This window comes from Cydia amplana, chromosome 13, assembly GCF_948474715.1.
Source record: "Cydia amplana chromosome 13, ilCydAmpl1.1, whole genome shotgun sequence".
In the NCBI taxonomy this organism is placed as follows: Eukaryota; Metazoa; Arthropoda; class Insecta; order Lepidoptera; family Tortricidae; genus Cydia; species Cydia amplana.
The window spans coordinates 457,943-479,934 of record NC_086081.1 but is presented as its reverse complement, the minus strand read 5'-3'; the positions used below and the strand labels follow the sequence as shown (position 1 = coordinate 479,934).

General features: G+C 37.6%; 1 protein-coding gene across 1 annotated transcript; it reads right to left on the bottom strand.

The window, feature by feature from the left end:
* Positions 1-5,672: 5,672 nt before the first annotated feature.
* Positions 5,673-13,648, bottom strand: LOC134653665 (uncharacterized). The gene is made up of 16 exons (XM_063509059.1): positions 13,498-13,648; positions 12,943-13,103; positions 12,044-12,423; positions 11,742-11,965; positions 11,303-11,405; positions 11,101-11,228; positions 10,396-10,683; positions 10,057-10,218; positions 9,557-9,685; positions 8,932-9,419; positions 8,522-8,705; positions 8,225-8,420; positions 7,301-8,064; positions 6,544-6,736; positions 5,851-5,964; positions 5,673-5,758 (listed from the first exon to the last, which is right to left on the bottom strand). The coding sequence occupies exons 1-16, from the start codon at positions 13,573-13,575 to the stop codon at positions 5,673-5,675; spliced, it is 3,678 nt and encodes a 1,225-aa protein (XP_063365129.1). The 5' UTR covers positions 13,576-13,648.
* Between the last annotated feature and the right edge of the window lie 8,344 nt (positions 13,649-21,992).

The window sequence follows — 21,992 nt, the reverse complement described above, 5'->3', positions numbered from 1 at the left end:
CACCAAGTTAGTCACTTCGCAAAGGCCTGACCTCCTAAAACTTGTGAATATATTTTAATCTTCCCACTGCCAATTGCAAACATCCAGAAAGACAAACTGAATACAAGATTTCTTTTCAGTGGTTAAGGCTACGAGTAGGCCTCTCTGCATAAAGTTATGAACTTTTGCTTTCTAGCTCTCGGTCGTATCTCGTACCTCTGATACCGGTGCAGATATATTATGGTATTTCCAATGTATAATGTAATGACAGTACCTATAATCTATCTTTAAACCAAGGATTTAAAAAACCTGATTTATTTGTAGTGTACAAAAATTATCTATAATTATTTATTACATAAAATGCACTAGGTTAATGATCTAAGGGATGATTCCGCCCGGTAACAATAATGTTGCCTGTTTGGGAGACCTTTCTTAGGTTATTAAAAGCGCGAATTGGTGAGATATGGCGGATGGCGACTGCCCTCATTCAATATTTAGCACTACTGAATGTATTTTAGTATTCTCTTATCTAGGTTAATCCAGCATAGGAACCCCACAGCATAGTAGCTTAGAAGTTAAAGATGGACTACTTCATATTATTCTTTCACTCTGGGAGTATTCCAACACGCATATCATGCCGAGACTTTAATTCCGTTTCATGAAATTTATGCGCGTATTTTTCCTTTCGCAATGTAATTTTCTGTAGGTAGGTACCTATCTACTCGTGAATAGATTATTTTGTATTGTGGTTGAATGGCCGCATGTTTATATACTTGATTGACGGAGCAGAAAGGGGAATGTTTTGTATTGTATTTATTTGCCTTTACGTAAAGTTGCGGAAAGTTACCGAAAACTTGGAAAAAGTACTCGGAAATATCCGAAAAACTTCAGGAAACAATAAAGATTTGATCTCTTAGCTGTCAAAAGTCACATTTCTGGACCAGAAATGCCGCATAAAGATTCTTGAACCTGAAATTGAATTGACTTTCGAATCCAGCTACACAGTACCAGTCCACAGCTATTTCTCTCAATTCGCCCAAAAATCTATCAAAATAACGTGCAAATAACAAACTATTTTATTCCCACCAAATGTTAGCTTAGAAACGTCTCCGCAAACATTTTCGGAATTCTGTTCAAATATTGAAGTGCTATTTTAAATTGTCGTTTCCATATCAAGACGGTAAATGCTAAAATCGATGATGCTTTAGCTTTGACTGAAATTTCCAAGTTTGCTTTCTGTAAATATTTAGGTAGCGTTTGGTACCTATGTGCGTTCTTAAGAATGTTGCACTTTGAATAGTACCTTTAATATTTTCTGCATATGAAAGTTAGACCAAATTAAGTCTGCAACGATTTGCAAGTGTTATTTATAACGTCAAACTTCTATGAAATTATTACGTAAGTATATAAACAACACTAGCACTGCCGTATGCTATCTAAATCGTTGCAGGCTTATTTTGATTTAACTGTACCTTACAATACCTTATCTTACCCTAAATCGTTCTGTAGGATGTGAATTAAAACGGATTAGATTAGATTCCCTACTCTTCATAAATATTTCCACAGAAAAATTTTTAAACCACGCAATTAATTTTCAAACTGCTGTCATTTTACCCTATCTAATTTTGAATATTTTCCACCCTGTATAAATAGCCCTCGTCTAGACATTTGTGATTCTCGTCACGAGCAATTTTTAAAGCGCAGTCGTCTAGTTGCATAATTGCAATGCTTCGCGGCTTACTGCAAAGCTCACGAACTGATGGAACAGACGGGAAATGTTTTTATTTTTATTTTTATGTATGTAGGTACTGTCTTTTACAAGAGAATAGTACGAGGTTGGATTTAAAATGGAATAGAATCAGGGAAAAACAAACACTTAGGTAGTAGGTACTTGTATTCTTAGAAGAAAACATTAATATTGACATGGGGCAAAGTGACTAAATCTTAAAACGGGATACCGTAAAATGGGGTGAGTAGGGACAAAACTGACATTCAAGCCTCGATAAAACTGTATTTTTACATGTGGCAAACATAGTAAACGTTCCGGTCGTTTGTATTTTAGTTTTTTTATATGATTTTGTGTAGTTCCATTTCATAACTTTAAAGATAAACACGAAATAGTAGGAAATCCCAGCTCACCCTGTAGTTGGGGTGAGACGGGATTTCCTACTAAGGTGAGTTTTGAAATTTGTTGGATCGACACTTTGGGATTATGAACAATGCTTGAATTGTTATTAGAATATATATTATAATTTACGTAGCAGTAGCCTGTAAAATCAAACTCATCCCTCTGTCATCCCTTCTCTCCCTATTCATAACCCTACTGCCCTCGTAATCCCTACTCACCCCATTTTACCAATATAACTGAACTAAGTAAATACATTTTGATCAATATTCTAAAACCAATTTTGTTGTTACAAACCGACCTGTGTTGCACAGTTCACGAGTCCCAAGTTTTTGCGTAATTAAAGTAGTTAAACACAATATTTTCTTACTGTATGAAAAAAAATATTTTGTCACACCACCTATTCGGAAAAGCGAGCTTTTTCTTCCCTGCTAGGAGGGATCAAACTGGCACTTTTCCTCCCTGCTAGGAGGGATCAAAGTAACACTTTTCTTTTCTACACACTATTTTTACATTTTTTTGCACATTATTTTTTTAGCTTAAATAATCTGTTTAAGCATCATTGTGTCAACACTAAGATTTTTTTTATTTTCCTCATAGTTGATGTGAAAAGCAGTATGTGTCACACGGTATCAAAATTATTTTATCTTGGGCGTTAACACTTGAATCCCTCATTACGCTCAGGATTCAATGTACTTGACGGAAATATATAATTTTGATCTCTTGTAACACAAACTACTATAGTGTTGTCATCGCCTCCACTTGTATGAACATCCTTGAATACAAAATGGTTATTACCAATGCATATTATAAGAATTGCAACCGTTATTGGACTGCACGCGTAGGTAATATGTACCTACATAGTCTACCTATGGATTATTTTGAGGCGTCTACAAAACAAACAAACCGTTTTATTGGCTGCCATTTTGCAGTTTTCGCTCAGTTCCCATTTCAACACTAATGCTCTCCAAAGCACGGCTACAATTCACCAAAAAACCTTCCCACCTGTATTATAATCAGCTGGAATAATGCTGACTTTCAATGCCATATCCTTTATATCAACATGGGGGTCAAGCTATACTAGATAAACTCAAATGTATAGAAATTAGTTCGTGATTAGTCGAGGACCACTTTAACGACAAAGACAACTAAGAAATTACTTCCCAGTAATTACTAATGTACTCAACTGCATTCTGCGTTCCAATGAAGGAAGCAACTACACGTAATCCAAATTAGATCTTGTAATAATAGGGTTAAGGTTGAAATTTACCTGAAGGTTTTGAGGTAGATAATGGTTCGTTTTATGCGAGTATTAATCAGCTGGAACGACTTCAGTGCAGTTTATTGCCAGTAGATTAGATTAATTGTGAACGTGTAGATTGTACTGAAAAGTATTGGTGCTAATTGAAGTTTTACGTATATGTGAGAAACTTTAAATGGAGGACAGAGTATTTTGCCCTGTTTGTCTTTGCCGCAGCGCCGGCTGTCTGCACCGTCCGGCTGAGGTGTGAGGCGGCGAAAGTGCTGACGCTTGTGGCGTCCCACAGGAGGCACTTCCTCTTCTACCATGGCACCAAAGTTAAGCCGTCTTCTGGCCGTTTAAGAGGAATTTCCTCCCCAGGTTTTTCAAAAGGAGTGTACAGGTTTTTAAAGGGTCTGCAACGAGCATTTTGTCATGTAATTGCAGGCGTCCATATGCTACGACGACTGCTTACCATCAGGACAGCCGTATCCTTGTTACCACCGACGTGGTATAGTAAATAGTCATTCGGCTCACAACATGCATAAATCTAAATACTTTACATTATTGTAACGTCCCTCATGCTACCGTTTGTCTCCTAGCACCCGCATTATCATATCGAACTAAGGTAGCACCTAACCCACTTGATCTTAACTTAGTCCGTCTCGATTAGCGCCACGCGTCAGTCTCACTAATTAATTATGTAGATGGCTCCACTCGCCAAATATCTCAAGACAAAGGTATCTCTTTTTTGCACCTTAAGTCAATGTAATAAGGTCTATCAGTGGTCAATGAATATTGATATTTGTACATAATACAGTATGGTTTGTTGAACACTTGTAAGGCAGGTGAGTGTCAATTATTGAATTAATCAGACTAATGGGATTTATGTGTTAATAAACATGTGACATGCACGTATTTACGTGACAGGTGAATCAATGTTTGATTATTAATTTCAGGTTGGTTGTAAATTAATTTACTTACTAGGAATTTAACAACTAAAAAACTACATCTAAATATAAATACTTCCTAATATGAGATAAATACGTAATGTATTTATAATATTTATATATCATTTGCGTCATTTTTAAATAAATTTATATACCTATTATGAAATATTTAATTAGTTCAATGCATGGTTATTGACTGACATTATCTAACAGTATTTATTTGATACAAATAGGTATTCCGACATCATCCTGTTTGTAACTTCTGACATGACTCATATATATTCTATTTTACATTTTATTTTCTTGAAAATACGGCCAAAAATGCCAATCGATTCCATTCCTATTGAGGATCAAAAGCTTGTATGGAACCAAAAATAAATATCCGGCTAGAAAAGCCACAAATCGAGGAAAAATTTTCCCATACAATTTGTATGAAAATGAAAACTTTTATTTTTCACATGCTATTTTTGTATGCCAATCGATTCTATTCCTATCTAGTATCAATAGTTTCTTTGGGGTTCACTTACGGTAATGTAGGTACTAAAAAGCCACAAATTAATAAAAACTTTTTCCATACATTTACTATGGAGAAAATGTGAAATTTAATTCACTATTTTCTATCTCTCCCATCAGTCTTACAGTAATGTCTTCATACAGTATTATGGTCCTTAAATGTAACAGGACTGATTGGCCAGATAGAAAAATGTGATTTAAATTTCACGTTTTGTCCATAGTTAATGTATGAATAAAGTTATCTTTAATTTGTGGCTTTTTAGTACATTACCGTAAGTTGACCCCAAAGAGACTATTGATACTGGATAGGAATGGAATCGATTGGCATACAAAAATAGCATGTGAAAAATAAAAGTTTTCATTTTCATACAAATTGTATGGGAAAAGTTTTCCTCGATTTGTGGCTTTTCTAGCCGCAAATTTTTTTTGGTTCCATACAAGCTTTTGATCCTCAATAGGAATGGGATCTATTGGCATAAAAAAAAAGTTTGTCAAAAATTACCTTTTTCCAGACATGTCTCACTCCGCGATTTCGTCGCTTTGCTACAGGTAGTTAAAAGTACATCCGTTCGGCCCCAATTTTGGGGAAAGCCATAAGCCGCGCGTGGCGCTGTCGCCACCTAGCGGCCATATCTGTGCTGATCGTAACAGACGCGTTTTGTTAGAGAGTGAATCTTCTTTACTTAGTACTATAATTTATTCTGTGCTTTTTCTCGCACCCTGTATGTTTTTTCTAAAATCTGTTAAAGCCAATCTTCATTAATTTGAAATCGAGGGAAGGTCTTCTAAGGCCGTTTTCTCGTAGCAGCACGGGATCTGGTAGCTGCCTTCACTGACCCAAAAAGAAAATCCACCCTGTATATGGTTAAAACGAACTTTCCGTTTTAAATTTGAACTGGCTACTATCTGTCTCAGTGTGCATGTGAATAGCCTCTCTTGTGTATGGTCCATCTGAAAAAAGAATATTATCATAATCTCATTTCTAGAATATAACTTATCTTCTACCATTTGTAAGCGAACTCTGGTGGTATCCGTCTAATTACCTATCTGAAACCACTCGTTCAGTGGTCTCCCGGCGTCACTCCTGGCAGCAGCGATGGCTTCCCGTAAAGCTAGTGGCACCGCCACCGACATGCAGATTGGGGGCTCGCCGATCGCTGTAGATATGAACATAATATTTATTAAAAAAAGTTTATGAGCAGATGGCCAAGAGGTTATGACAGTAGCCGGGAAAGCTGAAGACGTTGGTACGAATCCAACCTCGGCTACTGGAGGGCTTGGTCACTTTTTCTTTACTTTATGACTACATATATTTGAGTTAAGAATAAATAATGTTGGTAGCGAAGTAATTCAGGCACACGACACTCAATCAGTGTCATCGGTTTGTATTCTAGCTCGTAAAATGAGTTTATTGGAACTTGTGTCTAGAGTGCACCTTGTTTAGAGATTATTATCAGTTTTATGATGATGAAGGACATTTTCCTTTGTTAAAATACAAAGGAAACGAGGTTTATAACACGTTTAATCAGCACAAACGCCACGGAAGCCAACGGAAGATTCTTGAGATTATATACCTACGTTGATTCTAAACTTGTTAAAAGGATACAGGCTAGTATCAAATTAGATCGATCAAAAAATCGCCAAGAGACAAAAATCTGACTTTCGTTAGAATATTTCACTCCACCAGTCAGCACCCACTTCTCTGAAATTCATGTCAATAATATTAAATCCCTTACACTTAGCACCGAGTGTCCTAACTTCCGAATAAGACTTGTCCTTGAAATACACCCGGAAGTCCTGCGGGATGTCCCTGGCCTGCGGCACGTGGTAGTTCCAGGGGCGATCCGTTAGCACCTCGCCCGTGTCGGAGTCGTACACCATGTGCTCCGTCGTCCAGTACCCCAGGCCCATGATGAAAGCGCCTTCTACCTGGCAAAAGATCAACGTTGTAGATTACTACACCCTAATAATAATAAGTTAGTATGTTAGCGTCCTAAATTTCGTTTGAGTTGTTCTCTTCTACAGGTTGTATTACTCAACCAATTCTCATGATATTTTATGGTGAGCAGGTTCCATAACTGTGTAGATTTTTATGTGTCGATTCAAATCTTATAATTTTTTAGGGTTCCGTACCCAAAGGGTAAAAAATGGGACCCTATTACTAAGACTTCGCTGTCCGTCCGTCCGCCTGTCGCCATTAAGCTGTATCTCATGAACCGCGATAGCTAGACAGTTGAAATTTTCACAAATGATGTATCTCTGTTGCCGCTATAACAACAAATACTAAAAATAAAATAAAATATATATTTAAGGGGGGCTCCCATACAATAAACACGATTTTTTTGCTCTATTTTTTGTTGATGGTGCGGAACCCTCCGTGCGCGAGTCCGACTCGCACTTGGCAGATTTTTTTAAATGACAGAGCGGAGGAGATTAGTGAGGTCTAGAGCTCACAGAGCCACTAGTGTTAATAATTTCACTGATTTTCCTTACTTGTCCGACATCTACTCCTGGGCTAATGCTCATTCCCGCATCCTCCAGGAGGTCAATCCTCAATAGCTCCCACTCTCCTGTCAGAATGTCCACTTCCACTTCAGCTAACGTCACTCCATGTACTACATACTTCTGCGTATCTAGCATTGACACAAAAGCGTGAGCTTGAAGATCTATACTAGCATTATATGCCATCTTCACCAAGAACTCCCAAGTAGGGTTCAGAAGGCCAACTTTAAGAGGAGCTAGTCGCGCTAAAATCTGCTCACAGCATCTCTGAACTCCGATGCCAACGTTGATCGAAGTCAAACTTCCCCCAGACAGAAGACTATTTGGAGTCATATGTGTATGATTCGCTTTGATTTGAATCTTCTCCATGGGAACACCAAGAAAATATGCAGCGATTTGAACGGCTTTGGTGTTAAGACCTTGTCCCATCTCGATTCCGCCGTGGGTTATAGAGACAGAGCCATCATCGTTAAAAACTGACATGGTCACGTTAAAGTACTGGCTACCGACGGGCTGCCAGCGGAGGAGAGACCATCTTAAACCCTTCTTCTTCCACCTGTTCTCTGAATTAAACTTGTCGATAGCGGTTCGTCTGTCCGCGTAGTTAGCGTCACGTTTCACTTTCTCAACCATTTCCACGAGCTCGATGGAAGTGGGATCTAGATTCACTAGTCTTACTGCTAGCGGGTCTAATGATATCTCGTAAGCTACACGCTCTAACATGAATTCACAAGCAGCAATAGCTTCAAGTGTTCCTGAAAATATAATAGCAATAATGGTACGAGCTAGGCTTATATTTATGCCATTGCAGGTAACTCACGACCCGACGCAGGCTGGGTAACCTTTTTAAAGAATAAATTGCGAACGTTAGTAAGAGTAAAGGTGTTAAGCTGAGATTATGCTACGTTTACTGACCTGGTGACCGGCACCAAGTGTTACTGGCTGTGTCAGTGGTAACACTGAACACCTTGAACATCCAGCGTAGCTTGTCGTAGCAGTTGTTGTACACGTCCAACACGGGGGCGAATAGGGGCTCATCGATGACGTATCCATTGTCCATGTGCATATATTCTTTGCAAAGTTGAATTTTACCATACGGATCGATTGTGATCTAGAAAGCAAAACACTAGGTATATAATGGCTGACCTTGAAAATACTGTAAGATAAGTTGAGGTAGAATGTGTGTCCAGGATGGAAATCCTAGTAGCAAACCTCATATTCAGTGTGGCAAGGTAGCCGCTTGCCCACGGCCTTGGCGAGGGTGGTGAACGGCAGTATGATGCGGCAGGGCCGGTTCAGCTTATGCGCCACCAGCGCGCTCGCCACCGCCACCTGCGAGCTGCGGGAGATCTTCAGGCCGTACGCTCCTCCCAGGCGGCGTACGATTACGTCTATCCTGAGATTAACGGGAAATATCATCACAGTAGAAGCCGCGATATTCGTCTGACCTTATTTTATGTTTTTCTCATCGAAAAAATTCCAGAACACCAACTTCTAATATTATTTCCTTCCACTTGAGAGTTAGCAAATTAGAAATTCCATGCTAATTTGCTGTAAATTGTACGTACATGATACGAATCCAGTTTTTAATAGGTATGTGTACAACTATACAGTATACTTACTTATTTTCCGGTATTAGAAGAGCTCGGGATATCATCATCTGCACAAGATCCATGTGCTGCGTAGTACAGTGCACCTTCAGACCTTCCTCCGTTGGCTTTACGACACTAACGAGTGTCTCCATACAAAAGTGTTGCTGCGCAAAAATTGTCTGCGTTCCCTTTATAACTTTAAACAGATCTGTATCCACACTGGTGCAGTCCTGCTCATAAACCATTTTATATCTGTGAGGACTCTTTATTGCTTCTCTTACATCAATGACAGGTTTTTTCACATTGCTATATTTAACGTTTACCAATGTGGAAGCGTATTCTGCAATGGCTCTAGACTCAGCTACAACTACCCCAATAACTTGGCCATGATATTTGACGGGACCAGAACAGAATACTTCTTCTTTTTCTTGGTAGACAAGATTGCTGAGGCCAGGAGTAAAAGAGTTTACTCCTGGAATATCTTTGGCAGAGTAAAAAGCGATAACGCCAGAATGTTTCTGAAAAAAAAAGTAAATTATTGCCAGTTAGCTAGAAAATGCTAAAGTTTATTCCCATAAGATCTTTTCTACTCTCTGAAATCCGAAGGTCAGATAGTATATTGCTTTTGTAAAACTCAAAATTCAAAAAAACTCACGAGGGCCTCGCTGGGGTTGACGTTATCAATGTCGCCGAGCGGAATGGTTGCGAGCACGAAAGCGCCGAACACCTCGCACGGGATGCTCGGCAAATCCTCTGAATATGGGGCTTCGCCTGCGCACTGGATCTAAGTACAATAGGTACATATAGTGATTATACAAATTTAATTATCGTTCGTTGCTACCTACTCACTCGTATGTGTACCTACCTATTGTGTCTAGTTCACACAGCCATCTCCTCTTTAGTATATCTTTGCTCCAGATATTTTGGTTACTTTCTTGCCCACCGTCTGGATTCATCTGGCAGACGTGCGTTGCCTCGTCTCATTTGAGATAGATTCATAGCAAAGAGTGTTGGGAGTATGCCTTTGTTACGAGTGAAAGCAATTTATGGAAAAAGGGGAAGGAACTTTATCCGACAGTTCGATACTTGACTGACAAAATAAAATTAGTATTTGTACTACAAGCTGTTTACTATGTCACACCTATGTCTACTCACCAGCGCTTCAACTTTTTCAACCGGCTGGCTTATCGGATACATTAGGGTGTTAGTGGTGAATTCCTGTCTTGCATGAGATACAGGACGCATTCGGCTCAGGACTGTCCCACCTGATGCAAAATATGAGTCCATCTCGTTTTCGGTACATAGAGAGAGAAGACTCTGAAAAAATAAATCTAAAGCACTCTCAAGAACGTCACACAGTTGATTTGGCAGCATGACTTGAATAATTGCTAAATGGTAAGGATGTAGACCGCCTATTGTTTATACCTCTATCTTTACTAACTAGTGTGTTTTTTTTGAAACTATTTCTGCAATAATCTATATCTATCTACTTACTTTGTAAAATAAATTAACAGCGAGATTTTTTCTGTAGTTAGCTGAAGCTTGCGGAGGATTTTCTTCCACAACTACCTCGCTCTTCAAAACCTCGATGGCTTCTTGTAAAGTTTTACTTGTAAACAAATTCTTGCCTCTTAGGAACTCCTCCGTCTTAGAAGCGTGCACGAAGCTTGGGTTTAGGGCTCCGTACAAAATTCTAGCCTCTTTTACTGTGTTGGAGGACTCTAGTTTGTACAAGAAGCCGGCATTGACGATGGCATGTGCAGATTGAGCACGAGCCATAACCTGAAAAGTTACAGATCTGTACCTATAGTATTATAAAATCTTTCGGGGCATGAAATTTCGAAAAACCAATTCAGTGGCAACAAAAAATTAAATGCAGACACACTTCTTCAATTGTTTCGACATTATTAACCTCTTAACCGCCAGCAATTTTTGATCGAGCGTGCTCGTGTCGCCACCGACAGTAATTGTACCACGTAGAGTAAGGTTGGCATAGTTACGGGAGTTATAAATGTGCTGTAAAAACCAAATCAGATATTTGTCTTATTTATCAGACTGTGGCGAAATGAGCTGGATATGTAATGTCTTATATCAGACTCTGGCGGTTAAAGGGTTAATGTGTGTTTTTCTAGAACTGAAATAAGTATACTGTCATTTATTATCTTTTGTTTTTTTGTTCTTAATTGTATCACAATTTACCTTGAACGACTCAAATTTGTAGTCCCGCCCCAAAGGAGGAAGCAAAACATTTGTAATTACTTTACTTCGCATGTCCACTTTGAGGAAATCTTGTAAGGTTAACTTTTTTCCTTGTTTCTCGGTGTCCACTAAATTAAAAATATAACAATTGTGAGATTGTTCGATGAAAGTTTTATTGGCATTTATTTTTTTAACAACTTACTAATAGTGATGTATGCACCAACGGTCTCCATCAGGAGAAAAACATCGGATTGGAACTCATTATAATGGTGCTTGATCATAAGGTTGCCAGCAATTGTCCCCAACTAAGTAAATGAAATACGATAAGAACATGGTTATATATATTGCAAAACCAATAATTCAATCAAACTGTTTACGTCTCATATCATCTTCATCATAATAATTTTAAAAGCTCTTGTCGTAGAATAAATGAATGAATGAATGAATAAATGAATGAATGAATGAATGAATTATTTATTCACTTGAATACATATACAGCGCATGCACTTATATACTATATTCTGCCGTTTGGCATGTGAAACTTGGAAATGATTTTTACAGTATTTACATAATACATAAGGCAAGTAGGCCATTAGATATAAATTAACAGGAAAACAGAATTATTAAAAAAAACAACTTACATTTCTGACAGGAATATGAGCTACTAACTGCAAATGTTCTTGCAACTTTTGAAGATACCAGAAATTATCTTCCGTAGAGGCTACGCTCTTAAATATATTTATAGTTTCATTTAAAGTCGAGCCTGCACCTAGAATTAAATTCTGGTCGAGATGGTAGCCTTTTAGTTCATCAATGTTGCTTATATCAATAATGACTCGGGGATATTTTTCAATAGGCACGACTCCTAGAAAAGTATTTATAATGAACACAAACCGCGATTTAATTTCGTCAACAAAATTAAAATCCCAATTTTAAACCATACCTTTAGCTGTATTTCCTGCTACTAACATGTAGTCTTCATCTCCTTTCTGCTTTAGCACTTCAAAGATATCATTAACTGTATATACCTTGTGAAAAGACTTTCCATCTTTTAACTCCAATTCTATATTTTGAGGTTCATTAGGATCAGGTGCCTCTACTAAACACCAGTAGCTTTCTTTGCAAGTTTTACGACATGTTTTGGTATTTTTCTTGCAAATATGGAGATCTTCTATGTCCAAAATATCGTCTGACTTTGACGCATCGTTGGCAAACTTCTTGAAGGCTTCCAAGATGGGTCGGTAACCGGTGCAGCGGCAGATATTACTTCCAAAAGACTTTTCTATCTCCAACATCGTAAAGTTCTTGTTACTTTGCAAGAGGCTGTACAAACATATGGAGACCGGTTTTAGATTTCAGTGCATTTGTTTATTTTGTTTGTACTAATATTGTTGAAATAATTATGTTTAGGTACATGTTTGAGGACATTCAAACGTTTATCAATTTAACTTATCCCGTGAGTTAAAAATGTTCTAGTCAAAGTAGCATTAACAAATAAGACTCTGTAAATACGTACAGACAATAAAACTAATTTTGTTGAGGCACTTATTCTTGACGACCGGTCTGGCCTAGTGGGTAATGACCCTGCCTGTGAAGCCGCGGTCCTGGGTTCGAATCCCAGTAAGGGCATTTATTTGTTCCTGAGATTTGCACAGATATTTGTTCCTGAGTCATGGTTGTTTTCTATGTATTTAAGTACTCGTATTTGTACATTATATATATTGTTGCTGAGTACCCACAACACAAGCTTTCTTGAGCTTACCGTGGGGCTTAGTCAATTTGTGTAATAATGTTCTATAATATTTATATTTATATATTTATTTTACTTATGACGTTTATTACCTGTACATAGCCATGACCCATCCAGGCGAGCAGTACCCGCACTGGGTGCCGTTGAGCTTAGCGAGGGTCTTCTGCAGCGGGTGGTAGCCCTTCAGCCGGTTACCGACGCCCTCTATCGTTGTAATCTCCCAGTCATGACATGATGTCACTGACACTAGACACTAGGAAAGATAAGATTGATTGAGATATTTTGGTCTTGTAAACTTTTTGATCTTCAAAGTTACTCATATAATTATACAATTTTATCCACACTGCATAGATTCATGTCGCCTACTGTATACAAAAGGAGTTAGTGTCGCGATCAGTTAAATATTAATTTAAGTTCGAATAACCACCTAAACCTAACAAAATAGAGTGATTATGTGGTCACCGAATATGGCCGATAAGTATGAGCTCGAAGGTTGATCCTGTCGCTCCATACACGACGATTTAGCAATGTTACTTTAAATTAAAATGACAGAGAGAGGGTTTTACCCTGATGAATTTTACGCCGACCAATTCGCTTGCAGATAATATATAAATATTGTTAGTTCTACATAAGAACTTAACACTCACGGAGTTAACAGCGCCTAGTCTTTCTCCAGGTCTGGCAGCAGCGACGACGCATGCGCCGCAGCCGCCCTCGCGGCACATGTACTTGGTGCCGCGCAGCTCGCAGCGCACGCGCAGGTACTCCAGCAGGGACAGGTCCGAACTTGTCTCGCAGCCCACTTTATAACATACAAAATATACAAATACACCGTATTTGGTCTAATAGAGTCAAACCAAGCTTTTACACTGAAAGCGTTTGTTCTAAATGCCTTCTAATATTATAAATGCGAATGTAGATAACTGTGTGTTACCTCTTCATGCTTAAACGGCTCAACCGATAAAGATGAAATTTCTTTTTAACGATGTCGCGGGCAGATGAAGAAGAGGTATTTTTATATAAATGGAACTCGTGAAGGCGTTATGCATAGAACAACACTTAAGTTTCGAAGAATACAAGAAATTTGTCTTTTATCGTAAGGAAAACATCGTACCTGAATGTGATTTTCCGTTGATTTTAAAACTGACACAATCCATGCTACATAATCTGACACTACCACTAGACTGATACTAGTGTGATACATAGGTACATTATGGAAACTAATAACTGAACCAAGTGCAGGTCAAGGCGCCCGCATGATATGACAATGTATTACGAGAATTACGAGATTTACCACAGCACAGATGTCACTATTGACATATATATAAAATGTGACTTTAACAAAGTTTAACATCATTTTCGTCGACATTGTATATTTTCTGCCCTAACATGCATAACATCAAAAATAGCCAAGTTCTGGTTTATTAAATTAAGGTACTCGTTATGCCAAGGATGACTCAACTACTTATCTTCATTTTTCTCAGCAAGAAACCTCACATCATATTTAAAGTTTACATGCCGCATCAAATATATCAAAGCGTTTCTGGTTACCTACGAAGCCCCAAAAAGGTGTTCCATATCGCCGAACCAATCATGCCACCGCGCTTAAACCGATACAATCATACCAGCAAAGTAGAATCGTTGTCACCAAATAGCACGGTCAAGTAAACAATTTGAAAACATAAGATTTCCCGCGCATTGAGAAGGCAGAATATTCAAATGAAGGTATCATGTGTTCTTTTATAAAGTGTCGATATCGTGTGGTTGTGGGGTAAATAGTTGTTTTTTGGCAAAACCTTTCCGTCGTCGTGCTGGTAATTTGAATTTGCTTCTAAAAATTAGGGGTTTATTTGAGTCACGTTGTTTTTCCAACGGAACAAAATAGTTATGCTTTACCAGGAAACTTTATACGAGTACGTATATTTTAATAATAAACACTTGTATATATTTGGCTCATATAAAGGAACGCGGTATAAATCTCTTATAGGTATACCTCAAGTTAAAGAAGACTCTCGTTATAACTTTTCGGGTCCGCGGGGTTTCCGACACTTCATTTTCGTGGGTGATACATGATGTTTTCTTTAGAAAACTGAAGTGTTGGCTCGGACGCAGACTATTCTAGAGTGATTTACCTTTAAGCGCCTTCATTTCTGGTTAAATCCGCTTAAATAAGTACACTTTTTCTATAATCCTGTATTAAGTACTATAATTTTTACCTAACTGCACACATACTTATTTGCTATTGACAGGAGTGACAACATATTTTATAGTTAAATCTGTGTATGTACGTAGGTATGTACTCTTGGTTCCTGATTTTCTCTCAGTACTCCGTGCAGGTAAAAGAAGCGCTGATGGCCTAGCGAGAAGCGCTGGTGGCCTAGCGACATCGTGAGGAAACCGGCGGACTAATCCCAATACGGGCCTAGTTACCCTCTGGGTTGGAAGGTCAGATGGTAGTCGCTTTCGTAAAAACTAGTGCCCACGCCAATTACTGGGATTAGTTGCCAAGCGGACCCCAGGCTCCCATGAGCCGTGGCAAAATGCCGGAACAACGCGAGGAAGAGAAAACTCCGTGCAGGGAAAATATTCAGGTACCTACCTACATATTGAAGAATAACATGGCGGTTTTTATTCGACCTTTCTTAATCTCCGTCGCGTGGGAAATTTGCATCTAAATGTAAAGGTTTTTTTATTCACATTGTTTTTACTTTGCAAGATAAGCGTATCGTTGTTTGCCAAGAATTCCTATATAACAAAAACTGTTTATTTAAAGGTAAAAAATGTAAGTCCATTTTGTATGTTTTGTATTTTGTTTTGTTTATATTTTGTTGTTTGTATGTGCATTTTGTTGTTGTACACAAATATTCACCAAACACTATTTGGTGAATATTTGTTTATGTAAACTATAAACAACAACAAGAAAGAGCGGTTTACTGCTTTTTACCACATTTCCTGTTTTGACGAGCAAACTACTTCAACAAAAGCTTAGTTACGTATATACCAAGATCTTGTTGGTTATAGATAGTAGAGATTACACAACGTTTGATCCCATGAGTATATATGTAGATACGCTTTATTCTACTTACTCGTACGTGTGTTGTACATTAAATATTAAATCAACGGTACTAGGAATTTGGATCTAATGCTGTTTTCTGTTATTGTGTGATTGTTCCCGTGGGATGGCCTAGTGGTTAAATATAGTTTTTAGTAAAAACATATACGTAATAATATTAATACTGATACGAGCGTTAGTAGAGGTAAAAGCTTGCGATTTTCAATACGGAGTTTTTCGGAACTTAAGTACATATGTACGATATATAATTTGATATTTACCAGTAGTTTTTCGGTGAGCTCATTGAGCAACCGTGGCAAAAAACGGAACAACTGTTGAAAGATGATTTATATAATAGATAGGTACAAAATAAACCAAATAGGTACCCAGAGACCTTCGGAGAACCTCGGCCGTTTGATCTTTCATTGGGTACCTAGTTTGTTTAGATAACTTTGTTTATAAACAGTAGGTAACTTGCTTAATTTGGTCAAAATATTTACTTTGGTGTGCCATTTCAGTCTGTACCTAAATAATGTATACACAACAAAAATCACAGAAAGAATAGAGTTTTTATTATCTTACGGTCCTGAACAGAAGGCATATTCTGATTGTAATCACAGGTTATTTTGATTTGGAAATGTACTTGTTAGTGATCAGTGCAAGTTTTGTTTGTATGTGCGTACATTTTTGTAAATATTATTTTGGAGACGATGATAAATATGTATTTTTTAAATGACCCGGTATATGATAGGTATTAAGTACCTCTACTAGTAGTGAGCCAACTATTGGGACCAGTCCATCTGTAAGATCGTCTCCGGATTGTGTTCAAATATAAGCCATCGATTGAGAGTTTCTGTATAGATGTATTTGTTTAGGACAATGGGTTGCGGCAGAACTATTGACAGACTCTCTAGCATGATCTAGAGCCTAATTCAAATTTAACAACTTGTTATGGTTATGATCTTCTTTTGGTGCAACTTCAAGATCGCTCACGCTAATTGGTCCATGCGAAATGAAGTGAAAATCGTACGTGACATGAACCAATCGCTTGTTTATATTTCTCGTTTCGATGGCCTAACTTTAGCACCCATGACTGAAAATAGCATTGTACGGGATGGAATCGTTTTAATTGATTACATGCGATTTTTCCGTAGATATACGAAATACCAAAAACTTACATCGAAAGTACCTAAGTACCCACAGTATAGTTACCCACGTAAAATTACAATCAATTACTTTTTTAAGTAAAACTTGAAATAGGTATCCAAAATCTTAAGTTCCCATGGACTTATACTGTACTTTTGACAATAATTAAAAGATGTTTAATAGAGGCTTTTATATTTATATTTACCTACAGAATAATCGCCTGTAAACACTTAGCGATTACACCCTTTATACTGTAGCCGATCATGCTAGGAACGAATCGGTGATGTTTATTTGCTTATACTAATATTGTTTGCAAAGAAAATGTTTTGGGAAGAGAAGAAAGTAGAATGTTTGCTTTGAAAAGGTTAGGTACTTAATGTATCTTGTACCCCACTCTTTATAGGAGAGTCACACATAGGATGACTCACGCGAGACCGGGCCGGGCCCGGGCCGAGGCGTCCGACTTATCATTTTCATAGAAAACGAAGCGCAGGTAGCTCCGGCCCGGCCCTGGCCCGGTCTAGCGTGAGTCATACTTAAAGCTACTGTGACTATGGCTTAGTGAGAGTGACAGTAACTAGGTTAGGTACCTGTATGTATAAATAGGTTCTCTAAGCTCTGTACCCAGTATAATATACCTACCTATACACGGCGGCTAAAAAATCACTGATGCATTCCCGTTGCCAGGGAGGTTTTGGGATTATATGAACAACTTTTACTATGGGACTAACCCCGAAATCGCGAATAAAAAATTTACCCTCCCAAAATGGACCAGTCAAAATTTAGGAAACATCTCACGTTTTTTTCGCGATAACGGGGTTGGTCCCATAGTGAAAGTTACTGAGTATAATCCCGATACCTCCCTGGCAACGGGAATGCAGTTATTTTGTATAAAGTTAAACGTGTAGTAGAAAAGCTAAGAATATTCTTGACTATATATACCGGGTGTCATATCTAATCCTACTAATTGGATATCTCAAGTCCCCGGTGTTGGCAGTTTTCTTATTCCTGTCTCACTTTTCTTTCTTAGGTCGTAAAACTACTTTATTATACTTTATTACTAGAGTATTTTACCATAAAATTCTAATATGAAATTGAACGTTTGAATAATTTACGTCATGTACAGCTGTGTTTACATTTTACACTGAGTGTCATTTAAAATGGATCAATTTCATGATAACAACGTCTAGACGAGTAATCTTGGGTCGCGTGTTATACTTCCATCAGCTGGAAAAATAAAAGCTACGTGCATACCTTCGCAATCAAGTACTTAGTTTTATGGAATACCTAGACGTTATAAGACGTTTAGTTTCATTGCATGCTTGTAGTACCTTGGAAACTTATCCTTTATTTTTATTTATTGTTATGGGTTTGAACTGGTTTTGATGCGGCCTTGACGATCATCTTGGTGTTACACGTACGATTTTTATTTTACTGCATTTTGCATGCAACAATTAAGGTCGTATCAAAACAAGTTGTAAAACTAGAATATAATACCCCTCCCCCCTCCCTTAATCATTAATGCGCTACAAACCTAAATTAGTTATTAGTAGGAGAGGAATAAAACATAATTTAATTAAATCAGGCCCGTAAAGTTTTATGAATAAGGGGATAGACATTTTAATATTAACGCTAGCGGGTCTACCGCGATCCACCCGGGGCCATTTTATTTAAAGTTTTCCCCTATACTTTTTTTTCAAAATTGGGATTTTTTTATGTTATTTCTACTCAGAATGATCATCTCTTTTGATCCTAATAGGAGAAATAAGTGTCCCAAGATTTCCATACATTTTTCGATCTTTCCATTGCGAAACCGTCATACAAAGTCTATGAAAAAAGCGGCCAAGTGCGAGTCGGACTCGCCCATAAAGGGTTCCGTATTTAGGCGATTTATGACGTATTAAAAAAAAACTACTTACTAGATCTCGTTCAAACCAATTTTCGGTGGAAGTTTACATGGTAATGTACATCATATATTTTTTTTAGTTTTATCATTCTGTTATTTTAGAAGTTACAGGGGGGGCGGGGACACACACATTTTACCACTTTGGAAGTGTCTCTCGCGCAAACTATTCAGTTTAGAAAAAAATGATATTAGAAACCTCAATATCATTTTTGAAGACCTATCCATAGATACCTACCCCACACGTATGGGTTTGATTTTCAGTTCTAAGTATGGGGAACCCCAAAAATTTATTGTTTTTTTTTTCTATTTTTGTGTGAAAATCTTAATGCGGTTCACAGAATACATCTACTTACCAAGTTTCAACAGTATATTAGTTCTTATAGTTTCGGAGAAAAGTGACTGTGACATACGGACGGACAGACGGACAGACAGACAGACAGACAGACATAACGAATCTATAAGGGTTCCGTTTTTTGCCATTTGGCTACGGAACCCTAAAAATGGTAACGGAATGGGAAAAAAAACTTGGGACACTTTTTTTCTCCTTAGGATAGAAAGAGCTCGTGATTAGAAATAACATATAAATTCACAAATTAAATAAAAAGTGTAGGGGACATCTTTAAATAAAATGGCCCAGCTGCAACTCAACTGAAACGTCGGAATTTAAGGTAAGAACAAAGAAATTATATCGCGGTAGACCCGTTTGTGTAATTAAATACGGGATTTGTCATTGTAAAAGCCATTGCTCTAACTCTACTAGCAACAAAATGTTTAAAGAATGTCGGAACTTGTTTTATTTCCTTCCTCTATGGTGCAGGGTGCCTATGAAAAAAAAAGCGGCCAAGTGCGAGTCGGACTCGCCCATGAAGGGTTCCGTATTTAGGGTATTTATGACGTATTAAAAAAAAACTACTTACTAGATCTCGTTCAAAACAATTTTCGGTGGAAGTTTGCATGGTAATGTACATCATATATTTTTTTAGTTTTATCATTCTCTTATTTTAGAAGTTACAGGGGGGGGGGACACATTTTACCACTTTGGAAGTGTCTCTCGCGCAAACTATTCAGTTTAGAAAAAATGATATTAGAAACCTCAATATCATTTTTTAAGACCTATCCATAGATACCCAACACGTATGGGTTTGACGAAAAATTTTTTGAGTTTCAGTTCTAAGTATGGGGAACCCCCAAAATTTATTGTTTGTTTTTTTTTTATTGCGGTTCACAGAATACATCTACTTACCAAGTTTCAACAGTATAGTTCTTATAGTTTCGGAAAAAAGTGGCTGTGACATATGGACGGACATACGGACGGACAGACAGACAGACAGACAGACATGACGAATCCATAAGGGTTCCGTTTTTTGGCAATTGGCTACGGAACCCTAAAAAAACCTATGTAATCCATATGTCGTAGCTCCGCGTACAATCACAACCTTTAATCTGACGGCACCAGCTGCACCGGTACACCGCTGCAATAATCTGCTGCATTTGTGGGGCTGCGGCTCGGGACGGGAGTCGGGGATCAAGCGAACGTGCGGGTCTCGGCGGATCTTCAGCGCATTACGGAGGTCAAAGATGGCCAGCTATGGAAGGCTTCTTTAAGTCGGGATTGTCGTGTGGTGCAGTATACTGGGTGACTTGAAATAAGTTAATGAAATAGTATTTGTTTTTTTTTTTAAGTGTTACATAATGTTTTAAATTTAGCGTTGGGGATTTTCGAGTTAATCTATATATATAAATGCAAGTGTCCTGACTGACTGACTGACTGACTGACTGACTGACTGACTGACTGACTGACAGACTGACTGACTGACTGACTGACTGACTGACTGACTGACTGACTGACTGACTGACTGACTGACTGACTGACTGACTGACTGACTGACTGACTGATTCATCAACGCAGAGCCGAAACTACAAAAGCTAGAAAGTTGAAATTTGCACACTAGGTTGCAGCGATTTTGAAAAATTCAACCCCTAAGGGGGTTAAAAAGGGGATGAAAGGTTGTATGGGGTTCAAGTTTTAGTTTAAGCTAGAAATTTGAAACTTTGTGAAAATGTATTACATTAAAAAACAAGAAAACTAATTTCAGCGTTTTCGAAAATTCATCCCCCAAGGTGGTGAAAAAGGGGTTAAAAGTTTGTATGGAGATCAAATATTTTTGTGAGTGTGTGACTTTAAACTTTGTATATGGGTATATTATTATAAGACAGGAAAAGTAATTTCAGCGTTTTTGAAAATTCATCCCCTAACAGGGTTAAAAAGGGGTTGAAAGTTTGAATCCATTACAAATGCTTTGAAACTTCTTAGAAAGGCATAATAGCCGATTACAAAAAAAAGTAATTGCGACGTTTTAGGAAATTCAAACCCTAAGGGGGTAAAAAAGGGGATTAAACTTTGTCTTGGGGTGCAAATTTTATTTTAAGCTAGGACCTTGAAACTTTGCATAAAGGTATTAAATTAAAAAACAAGAAAACTAATTTCAGCGTTTTTAAAAATTCATCCCCCGAGGTGGTGAAAAAGGGGTTGAAAGTTTGTACGGAGATCAAATATTATTGAGAGTGCGGGACTTGAGTCTTTGTATAAAGCCATATTATTAAAACTCAAGAAAAGTAATTTCAGCGTTTTTAAAAATTCATCCCTTAAAAGGGTTAAAAAGGGGATGAAAGGTTGTATGGGGTTCAAGATTTATTTTAAGCTAGGAATTTGAAACTTTGTAAAAGTGTATTATATTAAAAAATAAGAAAATTAATTTCAGCGTTTTCGAAAATTCATCCCCCAAGGTGGTTAAAAAGGGGTTGAAAGTTTGTATGGAGATCAAATATTTTTGTGAGTGTGTGACTTTAAACTTTGTATATGGGTATACTATTATAAGACAGGAAAAGTAATTTCAGCGTTTTTGAAAATTCATCCCCTAACAGGGTTAAAAAGGGGTTGAAAGTTTGAATCCATTACAAATGCTTTGAAACTTCTTAGAAAGGCATAATAGCCGATTACAAAAAAAAGTAATTGCGACGTTTTAGGAAATTCAACC

Coding starts and splice junctions, on each gene's coding strand:
- LOC134653665 (XM_063509059.1), bottom strand. CDS start 13,575: ATGTGCCGCGAGGGCGGCTGCGGCGCATGCGTCGTCGCTGCTGCCAGA. Junction 11,406..11,741: donor CTCATATTCCTGTCAGAAAT/GTAAGTTGTTTT, acceptor TCATTTACTTAG/TTGGGGACAATTGCTGGCAA. Junction 8,065..8,224: donor CACTTGGTGCCGGTCACCAG/GTCAGTAAACGT, acceptor TTATATTTTCAG/GAACACTTGAAGCTATTGCT.